This window comes from Triticum aestivum, chromosome 5A (assembly GCF_018294505.1).
Source record: "Triticum aestivum cultivar Chinese Spring chromosome 5A, IWGSC CS RefSeq v2.1, whole genome shotgun sequence".
Classification (NCBI taxonomy): Eukaryota; Viridiplantae; Streptophyta; class Magnoliopsida; order Poales; family Poaceae; genus Triticum; species Triticum aestivum.
Window position 1 is genome coordinate 618,868,556 of NC_057806.1, and position 18,673 is coordinate 618,887,228.

Here is an 18,673-nt window from a genome sequence, read left to right on the forward strand (position 1 = left end):
GCCGTGAAGTTCGTGCTGTTATCAGTGATGATGCTGTGCGGGACGCTGTAACGGTGTACAACCCCGGATATGAAATCTATCACCGCTCCGGATTCGGCTGTTTTTACCGGTTTAGCCTCTATCCATTTGGTGAATTTATCCACCATGACCAATAAGTATTTTTTTTCTTGTGGGTTCCCCCTTTAAGGGGTCCGACCATGTCAAGCCTCCAGACCGCGAAGGGCCATGTAATGGGGATCGTTTGGAGGGCGGTGGGTGGCATGTGGCTTTGATTTGCAAAGAGCTGGCAACCGGTGCAACGTTGGACCAAATCCTGTGCATCTGCCTGGGCCGTTGGCCAATAAAATCCTGTGCGGAAGGCCTTGCTTACAAGAGCCCGGGCTGCGGCGTGATGACCGCCGAGTCCAGCGTGAATTTCTGCCAAAAGATTCCGCCCTTCCTCTTCGGAGATGCACCTTTGAAGGACTCCGGTAGTGCTTTTTTGTACAATTCTCCCTCGTGGACCCTGTAGGCTTTGGATCGCCGCACTATGCAGCGTGCCTCATTTTGGTCCTCTGAAAGTTCCTGTCTAATTAGGTAGGCCAGGAATGATTCTATCCACGGGGCAATAATGGCCATTATTTCATGGGCTGATTGTGTTATTTCGGTGGCGGAGCCTTCGATTGTATCAGAGAGTTCGGTATCGGGTATTTTGGCCGGGTTCGGACTGTTGTTACCGGTGTCCCCTTCCCATGCTACGGATGGCTTGAAAAGCCTTTCCAGAAAAATGTTGGGAGGGACCGCGTCGCGTTTTGCGCCAATGCGGGTGAGGATATCCGCCGCCTGATTGTTTTCCCGAGCCACATGGTGAAATTCGAGCCCCTCGAACCGAGCTGACATTTTTAGGACGGCATTGCGATAAGCGGCCATTTTTGGATCCTTGGCATCAAAGTCTCCATTTATTTGGGATATCGTGAGGTTTGAATCCCCGCGCACCTCTAGGCGTTGAATGCCCATGCATACTGCCATCCGGAGACCATGTAGGAGGGCCTCATATTCGGCTGCGTTGTTGGAGTCCGTATACATTATCTGTAGTATGTATTTGAAAGGTGTCTCCTATTGGGGACATCAAAACGACACCAGCCCCCAGACCAGCCAACATTTTGGAGCCATCGAAGTGCATGATCCAGTTTGAATATGTGCCGTACTCTTTAGGGAGTTCGGCTTCCGTCCATTCAGCGACGAAGTCAGCCAAAACTTGCGATTTAATAGCTCGCCGTGGCTTGTAAGTTATGTCGAACGGGAGGAGCTCAATGGCCCATTTGGCAATCCGGCCCATCGTGTCGCGGTTGTTTATAATATCGTTAAGTGGTACTTCTGAGGCTACAGTTATCGAACACTCTTGAAAGTAGTGTCGTAGCTTCCGGGATGCCATAAATACCGCGTACGCTATCTTTTGATAATGTGGGTACCGTGATTTGCATGGAGTAAGGACACTGGACACGTAGTAAACCGGCTTTTGAAGGGGAAATTTGTGTCCGTCCATTTCTCGCTCGATGACAAGCACTGTGCTTACTACTTGATGAGTTGTCGCAATGTATAATAGCATTGGTTCGCCAATGTTTGGCGCGTCCAGGACTGCGTTTGTTGCCAATATGGCTTTTATTTCGTTGAGTCCGACCGTGGCGGCGTCCGTCCACTCGAAGTGTTCGGTGCGCCAGAGGAGGCGATAAAGGAGTAATGACTTTTCTCCCAAACGGGAGATAAAGCGGCTTAGAGCCGCCACGCATCCAGTTAATTTTTGTATTTGTTTGAGGTCTGTTGGGGTAGCCAACTGTGACAACGCTCGGATTTTGGCCGGATTAGCTTCAATACCTCTACTGGAGACAATGAATCCCGGGAGCTTTCTTGCTGGTACGCCAAAAACGCATTTTCCGGATTGAGCTTGATGTCATATGTTCGGAGGTTGTCGAATGTGAGCCTCAAGTCGTCTACTAGAGTTTCGACATGCTTGGTTTTAACGACCACGTCATCCACGTATGCCTCCACTGTTTTGCCGATCTGGTTTGCCAGGCATGTCTGAATAGTGCGCTGGTATGTTGCACCGGCATTTTTTAGCCCGAAGGGCATTGTGTTGAAGCAGAATGGGCCGTATGGTGTGATGAATGCCATTGCGGCTTAGTCTGGTTCTGCCATTTTGATTTGATGGTAGCCGGAGTATGAGTCGAGGAAGCACAATGAATTGTGTCCTGCGGTAGCATCGATGATTTGATCGATGCGGGGGAGGGGGAAGGGATCCTTTGGGCAGGCCTTATTAAGGTCCTTAAAATCGACGGACAAGCGCCAGGATTTGTCCTTCTTTGGTACCATCACCAGGTTTGCTAGCCAGTCTGGATGTTTTATGTCTTTGATGAATCCAGCCTCCAATAGCTTGGCTAGTTCCTCTCCCATGGCTTGTCTTTTAGGCTCGGAGAAACGTCGAAGAGCCTGCTTGACTGGCTTGAATCCTTTTAGGATATTTAGGCTGTGTTCAGCCAGCCTGTGTGGGATTCCTGGCATGTCTGAAGGGTGCCAGGCAAAAATGTCCCAGTTCTCGCGTAGGAACTCTCGCGGTGCGGTATCGACATCAGGGATTAATTGTGCCCCAATGGAAGCTGTTTTTGTAGGGTCCGTTGGATGGACTTGGAATTTGACTCTTTCGTCCACCGGCTTAAAGGAGGTGGACTTGGATCTTTTATCGAGTATCACGTCGTCCCTGTTCACCGTGGAGCGCAGCGCAATTAGTTCTTCGGCCGCTAGGGCTTCGGATAGTGCCTCAAGGACCAGTGCAGTTGTCTTATTTTCGGCGCGGAGTGCTATGTCCGGATCACTAACAAGAGTGATGATTCCGTTGGGCCTGGGCATTTTAAGCTTCATGTACCCGTAATGGGGTATGGCTTGGAAGATTGTAAACGCCTCCCGTCCTAATAGAGCGTGGTATCCGCTGCTGAACGGGGCCACTTGGAATGTAATTTCTTTGGACCTGTAATTATCCGGCGTGCCGAATACCACATCTAGTGTGATTTTTCCAGCGCAGCGTGCTTCCCGACTGGGGATGACTCCTCTAAAGGTTGCGCTGCTTTGCTTAATGCGGCTCCAGTCTATTTCCATCTTTTCAAGAGTTTCCTCATAGATGAGGTTTAATCCGCTGCCGCCGTCCATTAGTACCTTGGTGAGTCGAAAGCCGTCCACGATTGAACTAAGGACCAGTGCGGCTGGTACTCGGGCTGTTCGGAATTTAGGTTCATCACTGGCATTGAAGGTAATAGCCATGTCGCTCCAAAGATTTATTTCTGCTATGTGGCAGATTTCGGACATGCTGCGGAGTGTTTGCTTCCGTCTATTATTTGACGCGAAGGTCTCAAAGACCGTTAAGACCGTATCGTTGTCCCCGGGGTGGTGCTCTGTGGTTTTTGGGGGGAGTAGATCCTCACCACTTTTGGCCACCTGTCGGAGTATCCAGCATGCTCTAAAGCTGTGCGTTGGTATCGCATCCACTGTACTATGAATTTTGCAGGGTCCGTTGAGCCATCCCTCCAGTATGGTTCCTTGCCTCGAAGAGGGCTTTTGCTTTTTGGTAGTTAACCCAGGTGTATTGTGATAATGCACCCTTTTATTTTGGATTGGGTTTGTATTCAGGGCTGGATTATCCCAAAATTTTATTTTGGTTTTCCAGGCGCTTTCCATCGCACAGTACTTTCGTACTATGGACACCAAGTCGGCAAAGCGTGTAATTTCACGACGACTTATGGCGTTGAGGATTCCCTTGTCCATGCAATTATTGCAGAAGAATGAAATTGCGTCTTCCTCGCGGCAGTCCTTTATCCTGTTCTTGACCAGGAGGAATCTGGCCCAGTAATGGTGTACTGTTTCTTCGGGCTCTTGCCTAATTTGGTATAGATCGCGTATGTTTGGGTGGGTGGGTGGAATTGAATCCGAATCCTCACCCAATCTGAGGCTCAGTGGCCAAGGAGTTTCCGAACTCGAAAGTTTGGATTCTTGGATGTTTTCCGGTTAATCTAGCCCGCTGCCTTATTCTGGCTTCAGGCTTTGAGTGACATCCTCCCCTACGCGGGTATCCGGCTTGGAGGGATCGGGAATCCGGACATAGCTAGTCCTTAAGATGGATGAAGGGTTGTCGCATTGTTCTTCCACCACTGCAACGTGATGGGTGACCTGGGGAGAGTTAATTTCTCTCAGATCGGGTTTAGGCCCAATATGATCGTAGTCTGTAGCGACTCCCAGGGCGGCCATGCGATCCAAGAGCTCGTTCAGGGAAGAGAGCTCCATTGGATCTAACTGCTCGGCGAGTTCCGAGTTGACGTGAAGATTGCTTTCGATGACCCGAGAAGTCATCGTTGGCGCAGCGGCCGAACAGGCGGTCATAAGGAAACCACCTAGCCAGAGAGTTTGGCCGATAGACAGAGCTCCCTCAGCGATAGTGCTGTCTTTAAAGATGGGACGAGACATCCTTCCTGGTGGCGACGACACAGTGGAACTCTCAATGAAAGCACCAATGTCGGTGTCAAAACCGGTGGATCTCGGGTAGGGGGTCCAGAACTGTGCGTCTAGGCCGGATGGTAACAGGAGGCAAGGGACACGAAGTTTTACCCAGGTTGGGGCCCTCTTGATGGAGGTAAAACCCTACGTCCTGCTTGATTAACATTGATGATATGGGTGTTACAAGAGTAGATCTACCATGAGATCAGAGAGGCTAAACCCTAGAATCTAGCCTATGGTATGATTGTATGTTGTGATTGTTGTCCTACGGACTAAAACCCTTCGGTTTATATAGACACCGGGGAGGGTTAGGGTTACACAAGGTTGGTTCCAAAGGAGGAGATATCCATATACGTATTGCCTAGCTTGCCTTCCACGCCAAGTAGAGTCCCATCCGGACACGAGACGAAGTCTTCAATCTTGTATCTTCATAGTCTAACAGTCCGGCCAATGGAGATAGTCCAGCTGTCCGGAGACCCCCTAATCCAGGACTACCTCAGTGAGGCATAACCGTTGTGGCACGTCGACTGGGGAACGTCCCCGTGCAAATCCTCGGGTCCAGCTCCGGCACCTTTGATCGACAAAGTCGAGGGAGAATCACCATATCTGCCTCCACAAATCACTACCCGAGTGCCGGGCCACCAAATCTCTCGCCAGCTGTCGCGGCCATCGCACGGGTGACCAACGCCGGCCCGAGCACTCCTGTGTAGGACTCCACCAGCTTCCCATTGACATTGGAGAACATGTCGGTGTAGCAGAGACGAAGCCGATTGTTGGCTATAATATTAACCATGATCTTAATCAGCCAAAAGGAAAGGCCACAGCTGCCCCAAACACAGTTTTGTACAGATGGAAGAAACTATTCTCATTTGGCACCTCCAAACTTTCATAATGTGCCTGTTGCCCCCTTGTTATGTCAGTCAAGCTCGGCCAGTGTGTCGGACCAATACCAATCAGCTTGCCTGGATGTCTTCTCCAACCTTGACGGAGCTCCGGCGGGCCGTCAGCTCGCCCATCAGTCGGGCTACGTCATCGTACGAAGACCCGCCCTTCTCCACCATGCTCCTTGCCTTCACGCCGTGGTCCTTGGCCTTCTTTCGGATGGCGTCGCTCTCCATCAACCTCTGGATGGATTCGGCGGTCACCTCGCCGGCAATCACATCGTGGGCCTCGATACCCGACGCGTAGTCCTTGGCCCCGATGCTGACGCCCACCTTGAGCTGCTCCACGACGAGTGTCTTGTTGTTGAAGTGGTCCCCGTACCGCGGCCACGTCGCCATCGGCACGCCGGCGGTCACGGCCTCTAGCACCGAGTTCCAACCGCAGTGTGTCACAAACCTGCTACCTCTTGAGCACTGTGTTGGTTTTCCCCGAAGAGGAAGGGATGATGCAGCAAAGTAGCGTAAGTATTTCCCTTAGTTTTTGAGAACCAAGGTATCAATCTAGTAGGAGGCTACGCGCGAATCCCTCGTACCTGCACAAAACAAATAAATCCTCGCAACCAACGCGATAAGGGGTTGTTAATCCCTACACGGCCACTTACGAGAGTGAGATCCAATAGATATGATAAGATAATATTTTTGGTATTTTTATGATAAAGATGCAAAGTAAAATAAAAGCAAAGGAAATAACCAAGTATTAGGAGATTAATATGATGAAGATAGACCTGGGGGCCATAGGTTTCACTAGTGGCTTCTCTCAAGAGCATAGGTATTCTACGGTGGGTGAACGAATTACTGTTGAGCAATTGACAGAGTTGAGCATAGTTATGAGAATATCTAGGTATGATCATGTATATAGGCATCACGTCCGAGACAAGTAGACCGACTCCTGCCTGCATCTACTACTATTACTCCACTCATTGACCGCTATCCAGCATGCATCTAGAGTATTAAGTTCATGGAAACAGAGTAACGCCTTAAGCAAGATGACATGATGTAGAGGGATAAACTCATGCAATATGATGAAAACCCCATGTTGTTATCCTCGATGGCAACAATACAATACGTGCCTTGCTTCCCCTACTGTCACTGGGAAAGGACACCGCAAGATTGAACCCAAAGCTAAGCACTTCTCCTATTGCAAGAAAGATCAATCTAGTAGGCCAAACAAAACTGATAATTCGAAGAGACTCGCAAAGATAACCAATCATACATAAAAGAATTCAGAGAAGATTCAAATATTGTTCATTGATAGACTTGATCATAAACCCACAATTCATCGGTCTCAACAAACACACCGCAAAAGAAGATTACATCAAATAGATCTCCACAAGAGAGGGGGAGAACATTGTATTGAGATCCAAAAAGAGAGAAGAAGCCATCTAGCTAATAACTATGGGCCCGTAGGTCTGAGGTGAACTACTCACACTTCATCGGAGGGGCTATGGTGATGATGTAGCCCTCCGTGATCGATGCCCCCTCCGGAACGGGCCCCAAGATGGGATCTCGTGGATACATAAAGTTGTGGCGGTGGAATTAGGGTTTTGGCTTCGTATCTGATCGTTTGGGGGTACGTAGGTATATATAGGAGGAAGGAGTACGTCGGTGGAGCAACAGGGGGCCCACGAGGGTGGAGGGCGCGCCTGGGGGGAGAGGGGGTAGGCTTGTCCCCCTACCTCGTGGCCTCCTCCTTTGTTTCTTGATGTAGGGTCCAAGTCTCCTGGGTCTTGTTCGTTGAGAAAATCATGTTCCATAAGGTTTCATTCCGTTTGGACTCCATTTGATATTCCTTTTCTTCGAAACCCTAAAATAGGCAAAAAAAACAGCAATTCTAGGCTGGGCCTCCGGTTAATAGGCTAGTCCCAAAAATAATATAAAAGCGGATAATAAAGCCCAATAATGTCCAAAACAGTAGATAATATAGCATGGAGCAATCAAAAATTATAGACACATTGGAGACGTATCAAGCATCCCCAAGCTTAATTCCTGCTCGTCCTCGAGTAGGTAAATGATAAAAACAGAATTTTTGATGCGGGGTTCTACTTGGCATAATTTTAATGTAATTCTTCTTAATTGTGGTATGAATATTCAGATTTGAAAGATTCAAGACAAAAGTTCATATTGACATAAAAATAATAATACTTCAAGCATACTAACAAAGCAATTATGTCTTCTCAAAATAACATGGCCAAAGAAAGATCATCCCAACAAAATCATATAGTTTACTCATGCTCCATTTTCGTCACACAAGAATGCTCTCATCATGCACAACCCCGATGACAAGCCAAGCAATTGTTTCATACCTTAGCAATCTCAAACCTATAAACTTTCACGCAATATATGAGCGCGAGCCATGGACATAGCACTATGGGTGGAATAGAATATGATGATGGGGGTTATGTGGAGAAGACAAAAAAGGGAGAAAATCTCACATCAACGAGGCTAATCAATGGGCTATGGAGATGCCATGCAACGGATGCACTAGAGCTATAAATGTATGAAAGCTCAACAAAAAAAACTAAGTGGGTGTGCATCCAACTTGCTTGCTCACGAAGACCTAGGGAACTTGAGGAGGCGCATTGTTGGAATATACAAGCCAAGTTCTATAATGAAAATTCCCACTAGTATATGAAAGTGACAAAACAAAAGACTCTCTATCATGAAGATTATGGTGCTACTTTGAAGCACAAGTGTGGCAAAGGATAGTAACATTGTCCCTTCTCTCCATTTCTCTCATTTTTTATTTGGGCCTTTCTCTTTTTTTATATGGCCTCTCTTTTTTTCCTCACTTTGGACAATGCTCTAGAAAATGATGATCATCACACTTCTATTTATTTACAACTCAATGATTACAACTCGATGCTAGAACAAAATATGACTCTATATGAATGCCTCCGGCGGTGTACCGGGATATGCAATGAACCAAGAGTGACATGTATGAAAGAAATATGAACAGTGGCTTTGCCACAAATACTATGTCAACTACATGATCATGCTAAGCAATATGACAATGATGAATGTGTCATGATAAACGGAATGGTGGAAAGTTGCATGGCAATATATCTCGGAGTGGCTATGGAAATGCCATAATAGGTAGGTATGGTGGCTGTTTTGAGGAAGATATAAGGCGGTTTATGTGTGAAAGAGCGTATCATATCACGGGATTTGGATGCACCGGCGAAGTTTGCACCAACTCTCAATGTGAGAAAGGGCAATGCACGGTACCGAAGAGGCTAGCAATGATGTAAGGGTGAGAGTGCGTATAATCCATGGACTCAACATTAGTCATAAAGAACTCACATACTTATTGCAAAAATCTACAAGTCATCAAAAACCTCGGCACTACGCGCATGCTCCTAGGGGGATAGATTGGTAGGAAAAGACCATCGTGTTGGAAATATGCCCTAGAGGCAATAATAAATTGGTTATTATTATATTTCCTTGTTCATGATAATCGTTTATTATCCATGCTAGAATTGTATTGATAGGAAACTCAGATACATGTGTGGATACATAGACAACACCATGTCCCTAGTAAGCCTCTAGTTAACTAGCTCGTTGATCAATAGATGGTTACGGTTTCCTGACCATGGACATTGGATGTCGTTGATAACGGGATCACATCATTAGGAGAATGATGTGATGGACAAGACCCAATCCTAAGCCTAGCACAAAGATCGTGTAGTTCGTATGCTAAAGCTTTTCTAAATGTCAAGTATCATTTCCTTAGACCATGAGATTGTGCAACTCCCGGATACCATAGGAATGCTTTGGGTATGCCAAACATCACAACGTAACTGGGTGGCTATAAAGGTGCACTACGGGTATCTCCGAAAGTGTCTGTTGGGTTGGCAAGAATCGAGACTGGGATTTGTCACTCCGTGTGACGGAGAGGTATCTCTGGGCCCACTCGGTAGGACATCATCATAATGTGCACAATGTGACCAAGGAGTTGATCACAGGATGATGTGTTACGGAACGAGTAAAGAGACTTGCCGGTAACGAGATTGAACAAGGTATCGGATACCGACGATCGAATCTCTGGCAAGTATAATACCGCTGGACAAAGGGAATTGAATACGGGATTGATTGAAACCTTGACATCGTGGTTCATCCGATGAGATCATCGTGGAACATGTGGGAGCCAACATGGGTATCCAGATCCCGCTGTTGGTTATTGACCGGAGAGTCGTCTCGGTCATGTCTGCATGTCTCCCGAACCCGTAGGGTCTACACACTTAAGGTTCGGTGACGCTAGGGTTGTAGACATATTAGTATGCGGTAACCCTAAAGTTGTTCGGAGTCCCGGATGAGATCCCGGACATCACGAGGAGTTCCGGAATGGTCCGGAGGTAAAGATTTATATATAGGAAGTCCTATTTTGGCCACCGGAAAATGTTCGGGATTTTTCGGTATTGTACCGGGAAGGTTCTAGAAGGTTCTGGAGTGGGGCCCACCTGCATGGGGGACCCACATGAACGTGGGTAGTGGGGGCAAGGCCCCACACCCCTGGTCAAGGCGCACCAAGATCCCCCCTTAGAAGGAATAAGATCATATCCCGAAGGGATAAGATCAAGATCCCTAAAAAGGGGGGATAACAATCGGTGGGGAAGGGAAATGATGGGATTTCTTTTCCCCACCTTTGCTAACGCCCCAATGGACATGGAGGGAAATAAACCAGCCCCCTCCACCCCTATATATAGTGGGGAGGCGCATGAGAGCCGCACCCTAGCCCCTGGCGCCTCCCTCTCCCCTCGTAACACCTCTCCCTCTCGCTGAGCTTGGCGAAGCCCTGCCGAGATCCCCGCTGCTTCCACCACCACGCCGTCGTGCTGCTGGATCTCCATCAACCTCTCCTTCCCCCTTGCTGGATCAAGAAGGAGGATATGTCTTCCCCAACCGTACGTGTGTTGAACGCGGAGGTGCCGTCCGTTCGGCACTCGGTCATCGGTGATTTGGATCACGACGAGTACGACTCCATCAACCCCGTTCTCTTGAACGCTTCCGCTCGCGATCTACAAGGGTATGTAGATGCACTCCTCTCTCTCGTTGCTAGATGACTCCATAGATTGATCTTGGTGATGCGTAGAAAATTTCAAAATTCTGCTACATTCCCCAACACATCGCTCGTCCCCGACCGCCACTCATAAGGAAGACAATCAAATAACACCTCATGTTTCAAATTTGTTACATAACGTTTACCATACGTGCATGCTACGGGACTTGCAAACTTCAACACAAGCACTTCTCAAATTCACAACTACTCAACTAGCACGACTTTGATATTATTACCTCCATATCTCAAAACAATCATCAAGCATCAAACTTCTCTTAGTATTCAAAACATTCATAGGAATTTTTTTACTAATCTTGTATACCTAACATATTAGGATTATTTAAGCAAACTACCATGCTATTTAATACTCTCAAAATAATCTAAGTGAAGCATGAGAGATCAATAGTTTCTATAAAACAAATCCACCACCGTGCTCTAAAAGATATAAGTGAAGTACTAGAGCAAAACTATATAACTGAAAAGATATAAGCGAAGCACATAGAGTATTCTAACAAATTCCAAATCATGTATGGCTCTCTCAAAAGGTGTGTACAGCAAGGATGATTGTGGTAAACTAAAAAGCAAAGGCTCAAATCATACAATACGCTCCAAGAAAAGCACATATCATGTGGTGAATAAAAATATAGCTAAGTTACCGATAGAAGTAGATGAAAAGAGGGGATGCCTTCCGAGGCATCCCCAAGCTTTGGCTTTTAGGTGTCCTTATATTATCTTGGGGGTGCAATGGGCATCCCCAAGCTTAGTCTCTTGCCACTCCTTGTTCCATAATCCATCAAATCTTTACCCAACACTTGAAAACTTCACAACACAAAACTCAAAGTAGAAAATCTCATGAGCTCCGTTAGCGAAAGAAAACAAAAGACCACTTCAAGGTACTGTAGTGAACTCATTCTTTATTTATATTGGTGTTAAACCTACTGTATTCCAACTTCTCTATGGTTTATAAACTATTTTACTAGCCATAGATTCATCAAAATAAGCAAACAACACACGAAAAACAGAATCTGTCAAAAACAAAACAGTCTGTAGTAATCTGTAGCTAGCGCAATATATGGAACCCCAAAAATTCTAAAATAAATTGCTGGACGTGAGGAATTTATCTATTAATCATCTGCAAAACGAATTAACTAAATAGCACTTTCCGAATAAAAATGGCAGCAGTTCTTGTGAGCGCTAAAGTTTCTGTTTTTTACAGCAAGATATCAAGACTTTCCCCAAGTCTTCCCAACGGTTCTACATGGCACAAACACTAATTAAACACAAAAAAACAACCTAAACTGAGGCTATATAAATTATTTATTACTAAACAGGAGCAAAAAGCAAGGAATATAAATAAAATGGGGTTGCCTCCCAACAAGCGCTATCGTTTAACGCCTCTAGCTAGGCATAAAAAGCAAGGATAAATCTAGGTATTGCCTCATAAAAGCAAGGATGAATCTATTATGACAGCCACTTATGGATTGCCTACCAAAGATGGCAATACCTAGATCTATTCGTGTTTGTTATGCCTAGTTAGGGGCGTTAAACAATAGCGCTGGTTGGGAGGCAACCCAATTTTATTTTTATTTCTTGGTTTTTGCCCCTGCTTAGTAATAAATAAATTATCTAGCCTCTATTTTGGTTGTGTTTTTTGTGTTTAATTAGTGTCTGTGCCAAGTAGAACTGTTGGGAAGACTTGGGGAAAGTCTTATTGAACTTGCTGTAAAAAACAGAAACTTTAGCGCTCACGAGAAATGCTGTCATTTTTATTTGGAAAGTGCTATTTAGTTAATTATTTTTGCAGATGATTAATAGATAAATTCCTCACGTCCAGAAATTTATTTTAAAATTTTTGGGGTTCCATATCTTGCGCTAGCTACAGATTACTACAGACTGTTCTGTTTTTGACAGATTCTATTTTGCGTGTGTTGTTTGCTTATTTTGATGAATCTATGGCTAGTAAAATAGTTTATGAACCATAGAGAAGTTGGAATACAGTAGGTATAACACCCATATAAATAAAGAATGAGTTAATTACAGTACCTTGAAGTGGTCTTTTGTTTTCTTTCGCTAACGGAGCTCACGAGTTTCGAAGAGGAAGGGATGATGCAGCAAACTAGCGTAAGTATTTCCCTCAGTTTTTGAGAACCAAGGTATCAATCCAGTAGGAGGCTACGCGCGAATCCCTCGTACCTGCACAAAACAAATAAATCCTCGCAACCAACGCAAATAGGGGTTGTCAATCCCTACACGGCCACTTATGATAGTGAGATCTGATAGATATGATAAGATAATATTTTTGGTATTTTTATGATAAAGATGCAAAGTAAAATAAAAGCAAAGTAAAAAAGCAAAGGAAATAACTAAGTATTAGGAGATTAATATGATGAAGATAGACCCGGGGGCCATAGATTTCACTAGTGGCTTCGCTCAAGAACATAGGTATTCTACGATGGGTGAACAAATTACTGTTGAGCAATTGACAGAATTGAGAATAGTTATGAGAATATCTAGGTATGATCATGTTTATAGGCATCACGTCCGAGACAAGTAGACCGACTCCTGCCTGCATCTACTACTATTACTCCACTCATGGAGCGCTATCCAGCATGCATCTAGAGTATTAAGTTCATGGAAACAGAGTAACGCCTTAAGCAAGATGACATGATGTAGAGGGATAAACTCATGCAATATGATGAAAACCCCATCTTGTTATCCTCGATAGCAACAATACAATACGTGCCTTGCTGCCCCTACTGTCACTGGAAATGGACACCGCAAGATTGAACCCAAAGCTAAGCACTTCTCCTATTGCAAGAAAGATCAATCTAGTAGGCCAAACCAAACTGATAATTCGAAGAAACTTGAAAAGATAACCAATCATACATAAAATAATTCAGAGAAGATTCAAATATTGTTCATAGATGGACTTGATCATAAACCCACAATTCATCGGTCTCAACAAACATACTGCAAAAGAAGATTACATCGAATAGATTTTCACAAGAGAGGGGGAGAACATTGTATTGAGATCCAAAAAGAGAGTAGAAGCCATCTAGCTAATAACTATGGACCCGTAGGTCTGAGGTGAACTACTCACACTTCATCGGAGGGGCTATGGTGATGATGTAGAAGCCCTCCGTGATCGATGCCCCCTCCGGTGGAGCTCCGGAACGGGCCCAAAGATGGGATCTCGTGGATACAGAAAGTTGCGGCGGTGGAATTAGGGTTTTGGCTCCGTATCTGATCGTTTGGGGGTACGTAGGTATATATAGGAGGAAGGAGTATGTCGGTGGAGCAACAGGGGGCCCACGAGGGTGGAGGGCGCATCTAGGGGGTAGGCGCGCCCCCCTACCTCGTGGCCTCCTCCTTTGTTTCTTGACATAGGGTCCAAGTCTCCTGAGTCTTGTTCGTTGAGAAAATCACGTTCCCGAAGGTTTCATTCCGTTTGGACTCCGTATGATATTCCTTTTCTTTGAAACCCTAAAATAGGCAAAAACAGCAATTCCAATAATGTCCAAAACAGTAGATAATATAGCATGGAGCAATCAAAAATTATTGATACTTTGGAGACGTATCAGAACCCACCGAGGGCGGGGTGGCTCAGGATCAGCATCTCCGGCGCCCAGCCACGGACCATGAAGTCGCGGTCGCCGCTCGCGATCAGGTCGGCGAAGCCTTCGGGCATCCACTCCGAGGATTCTTGGCCTGCGGCGGCGCCAATCACCCACACGAAGTTCAGGCCTGAGAGGCCGAGGGCGCGGGCGAGCTGGTGCAGCTCCGAAAGGAAGAGGCATACATGCCTAGTATGGGTGATGGGTCCAACGATTCGCATTGGTCTCAAACCAATGACATGCATTTCGATGACCATGAGTTCGAGGTGGACGAGGATGGTGAGGGCACTGTCAGCGCACCGAAAGAAAGAGGAGGCAACTACACCAACGAAGAAGACGTCTTGCTATGCACTACTTGGTTGCAAGTGTCGAGGGATCCATCCGTTGGAGGTGATCAAAGTAGAGATGCTTATTGAAACCGGATGAAGGAACACTGTGATCTACGCAACGAGAGTGAAATTGACCGCTCCGCTCGATCTCTTTGCTCCCAGTGGTCGACAATCAACAAGGATTGTCAAAAGTGGGCGGCCGCACAAAAGGCGGTTGACAAGTTGAACCCAAGTGGCACTAATGATGAAGATAGGGTAAGTACCATTTCATCCATGTTCGATCATGGTCATCATGCTTGTTGTTGGTGTTTGTAGTGCTAACTTGTTTTGTTTTTATGTAGTTGAATATTACACAAAACTTGTTCAAAGGAGAGGAGAATAAGAGCAAGAAGGGGAAGATCAAGAAAGGACGACCATTTACCTTGTCTCATTGCTATGAAGCATTGAAGGGTGATGAGAAATGGAAGAAGTATGGATGATTTGGATTTGAGCAACAAACGTAAGCGAACAATTGATTTGGATGATGATGATGAGGAGGCATCAAGTGATGATGGCAAGAGAAGCCCCACACCAAACTCGGTTTCATACTCGAGCCAAAACGACCAGATGGGCCCAACATAAACGCAAAAGAAAAAAAGAAGAGGAAAGGAGATGATGAGCTCAAAAATGTTATGGAAGCTATTGTGAAGCCAAGAAAATAAGTCAACGAGGTGAGGAAGATGTCAAGGAACCAAGATGCCGCGGCCGAGGAGAGGAGGTTGGCGGACGAGGAGAGGAGGGTGGTGGCCGAGGAGAGGAAGGTGGCATTGGAGGAGAGGAAGGTGGGCATGGAAGAGCGATCTAGATTGTTGGAGTGGGAGAAGTACTTATTCTTCTTGGACACATCTATTCTCAATGAGGCACAAAAAGAGTATGTCAATCTTGCCCGTGAAGAAATCTTGATCCAAAAAAGGGCCATGATTCGTGGCATGGGTGATGGTGGCCTTGGCAGCATGGGTGGCGGTGGCCTTGGCTGCATGGGAGGCATCGATGGCTTCGGAGCTACCATGAGGGGCATGGGTGCCATGGGTGGCTTTGGAGCTACCATGGAGACCATGGGAGGCATGGGTGGCTTCGGAGCACCTCCGGGCGCCATGGCCGGAATGTCTTTCGGTGTGCCTCACAGACCTTCGCATAAAGACGCCGTTGAAAATCTTGCCAACATCTTTCGAGCTTCACATGATGATGCGGTGCCCGGCAATGAAGAGGAGGAGGAAGAATCGTCTTCGGAGTCGGATGAATCGGAGGAAGATGAGGATGAAGACGAGGACGAGGCTTGATTGCTAATGTGCCTTTCGTTTGTGTGAACTTTTGTGTCATGAACTTGGTTTGGATTTTAAACTTGGTTGGATGATGTTGTGGACATGAATTTGAATTTGTGGGCATGAACTTTTATGTCATCAACTTGTTTGTGTGATTCAAATTATGCCATGTCTTTGTTTTGAGATGTTTGAAATTCATTTTATATCCAAAATGCAATATATGGCATGCGCCGGCTGCTCGCGCACTGCATTTTTATGCACTGTTGGAGCTACGCGCGCTGCATTTTATCGCAGCTGCTGAAGCCAGCGCTCCCCACCGCGCCAAACCAAATGAGCAACACGCTGCAAACTGTTTTTTAACGCGCCGCGCGTTAGGCGGCTGTTGGAGATGCTCTTAACAGCGTCCAATAATAAAGGCAGCAAGTTTCCAAAGAAAAACAAGACGCCATGGGTCATGGCTGTCGTAGCAAATATCGCCATCGGATCTGACTGGCCACTAATATGCCAAAAGGAAAGTCCAAAGCTGAAGAAACTATTCTCATTTGGCACCTCCAAACTTTCACAATTTGCCTGTTGCCCCTTGTTATGTCAGTCAAGCTCCGCCACTGTGTCGGACCAATACCAATCAGCAGCTGGCCTGGATGTCTTCTACAACCTTGACGGTGCTCCGGCGGGCCGCCAGCTCGTCCATTAGCCGGCCAACGTCATCGTACGAGGATCCTCCCTTCTCCATCGCGCTCCTTGCCTTCAGACCGAGGTCCTTAGCCTTCTTCTGGATGGCGTCGCTCTCCATCAACCTCTGGATGGACTCCGCGATCACCTCGCCGGCGATCACCTCGTGGGCCTCGATGCCTGACGCGTAGTCCTTGGCCCCGATGCTGACGCCCACCTTGAGCTGCTCCACGACGAGCGTCTCGTTGTTGAACTGGTCCGCGTACCGCGGCCACGTCGCCATCGGCACGCCGGCGGTCACGGCCTCCAGCACCGAGTTCCAGCCGCAGTGTGTCACGAACCCACCGAGGGCGGGGTGGCTCAGGATCAGCATCTGCGGCGCCCAGCCACGGACCATGAAGCCGCGGTCGCCGCTCGCGATCAGGTAGGCGAAGCCTTCGGGCATCCACTCCGAAGAGTCTTGGCCTGCGGCGGCGCCGATCACCCACACGAAGTTCAGGCCTGAGAGGTCGAGGGCGCGGGCGAGCTGGTGCAGCTCCGCCGGAGCGAACCTGGTCAGTGTGCCGAAGGAGACGTACACCACCGAGCCGGCCGGCTTGGCGTCCAGCCACCGGAGACAGCTGCTCGCGTCCGGCGAGGGCACGTCGGTGCCTCTCACAGCCATGTCCTTGCTGGCGAGGGCCACCGGCCCGACGAGCCACACGCGCCGGCCGAGCGTCTTTTGGAAGTGCTTGACATAGTCCCGCTCGAGGTCGTGGAAGCTGTTGAACACCTCGCCGAAGCTCCTCTGGTCGGCGGCGTTCATGCTTTTGAAGAACTCCCAGTGCCACGGCCTCTTCGCCGGGTCCAGCATCTGGCTCCGCCTCAGCTCGACGCGGTGCGGCAGCTCCGGCAGCAAAACGAGGGCGTCGGGGTCGTCGGGGGCGTTCTCCAGCGGGTTGTGCCGCAGCATGCTGTCGCTGCAGGCGCGCGCGAACATGCTGCTGCCGAGGAACGCGATGCGCGGGACGCCGCGCTCCGCGGCGGCGTCGACGGACCAGTCGAAGAAGCTGTCGGACACGACGGCGTCGGTGCGGTGGTCGGCCAGGAACCGGTCGAAGGGCTCCCGGAGAAGCCTGACCGCTTGGTAGAACTTGTCGCGGTCGTCCTGGGACGCGAGGGCCGTGCCGTTCTCGACGCCCGGCGGGAGCCCGACGTCTGGGAAGGGCACGACGGCGATGTCGATGGCCGGGGAGCCAGTGCCGGCGAAGGCGTCGTTGGCCCGGTCGACGGCAGAGCGGATGATAGCGGCGTTGACGGGCGTGGTGAGGATGGTGCACCTGACGCCGCGGCCGGCGAAGAGCGCGGCCATGTGGGCGATAGGGATGAGGTGGCCGGACGCCAGGAACGGGAAGAAGAGGATATGCAGCGGCTCGTCGCGGACAGCCATGGCCGGCGAGCTAGCCGCGTCCCGTGACCGACAGAAAGCACTACGGCCGGCGTGGAGGAGATAGATCGAGTACAGATGCAGATCAGACACAAGCCTCGGTGCGATTAAGATGAGAGTCGTGAAGAGGGCTATTTATAAAGTCATACGTAAAAGTTTGGGCTCTCGTTGTCTGATGGAACCAACGAGGAAGGGGAGCGGGAGAAGTGGCTTCAGGCTTGGTGATCTCCGTCTTCCAGAAGCGAAGCGTTTGGAGTGACGTTCAAGATTTTGGTACTCCCACTGTTCACGCAGACATTTCAGATATTGTGCACAACAATTTAATTTCAGTTGTATGAAACAACTTACAAAAATGAAGGGAGGGAGTACTTTGTTTGATGGATCTTGTTAGGCTGCTTTCAATGCATGGGTGCTTAGATGAGGTGCTAAGCATATTAAAAAGTTTAGCAACTAATGTCCATAATACATAGGTGCTTCACTTGTTGGTGTTAAGCTCTCCTAATTTAATGCTTTAGCAACTGAACTATTTCATGCATTGGTGGATTTCTTTCATTTAATTGTTTTTGTCTAGGTTCGCGTGCTTAGCATTAGTTCTTCCTGGGGTCACTAAATTCACTTCTTTTCTTTTTATTATCTTGCCACATCAGATTTTTTGCCTACGTGGCAGCCTTAGCACCTGTATAAGGTGGAGCATTGGGAGGGGCCTTAAAATGGGAAATACATTTGTGTTCCTGGTGGTATATGCATCCTATATGGGGATTTATTTTTAATTTTTTAATAAAAAGTCAAAATAGGTAAGAACTATTTTGACAAAAT

General features: G+C 47.6%; 2 protein-coding genes across 2 annotated transcripts; both read right to left on the reverse strand.

Annotated features, from left to right (window-relative positions):
• Nucleotides 1-5,471: 5,471 nt before the first annotated feature.
• On the reverse strand, nucleotides 5,472-14,350 carry LOC123101645 (soyasapogenol B glucuronide galactosyltransferase-like). The gene is made up of 2 exons (XM_044523001.1): nucleotides 14,100-14,350; nucleotides 5,472-5,856 (listed from the first exon to the last, which is right to left on the reverse strand). The coding sequence occupies exons 1-2, from the start codon at nucleotides 14,348-14,350 to the stop codon at nucleotides 5,472-5,474; spliced, it is 636 nt and encodes a 211-aa protein (XP_044378936.1).
• A 1,738-nt stretch (nucleotides 14,351-16,088) lies between these two features.
• LOC123107987 (scopoletin glucosyltransferase) lies at nucleotides 16,089-18,019 on the reverse strand. The gene has a single exon (XM_044529861.1). It carries the CDS (start codon nucleotides 17,858-17,860, stop codon nucleotides 16,385-16,387), a length of 1,476 nt encoding a protein of 491 aa, XP_044385796.1. The 5' UTR covers nucleotides 17,861-18,019; the 3' UTR covers nucleotides 16,089-16,384.
• Nucleotides 18,020-18,673: the final 654 nt, after the last annotated feature.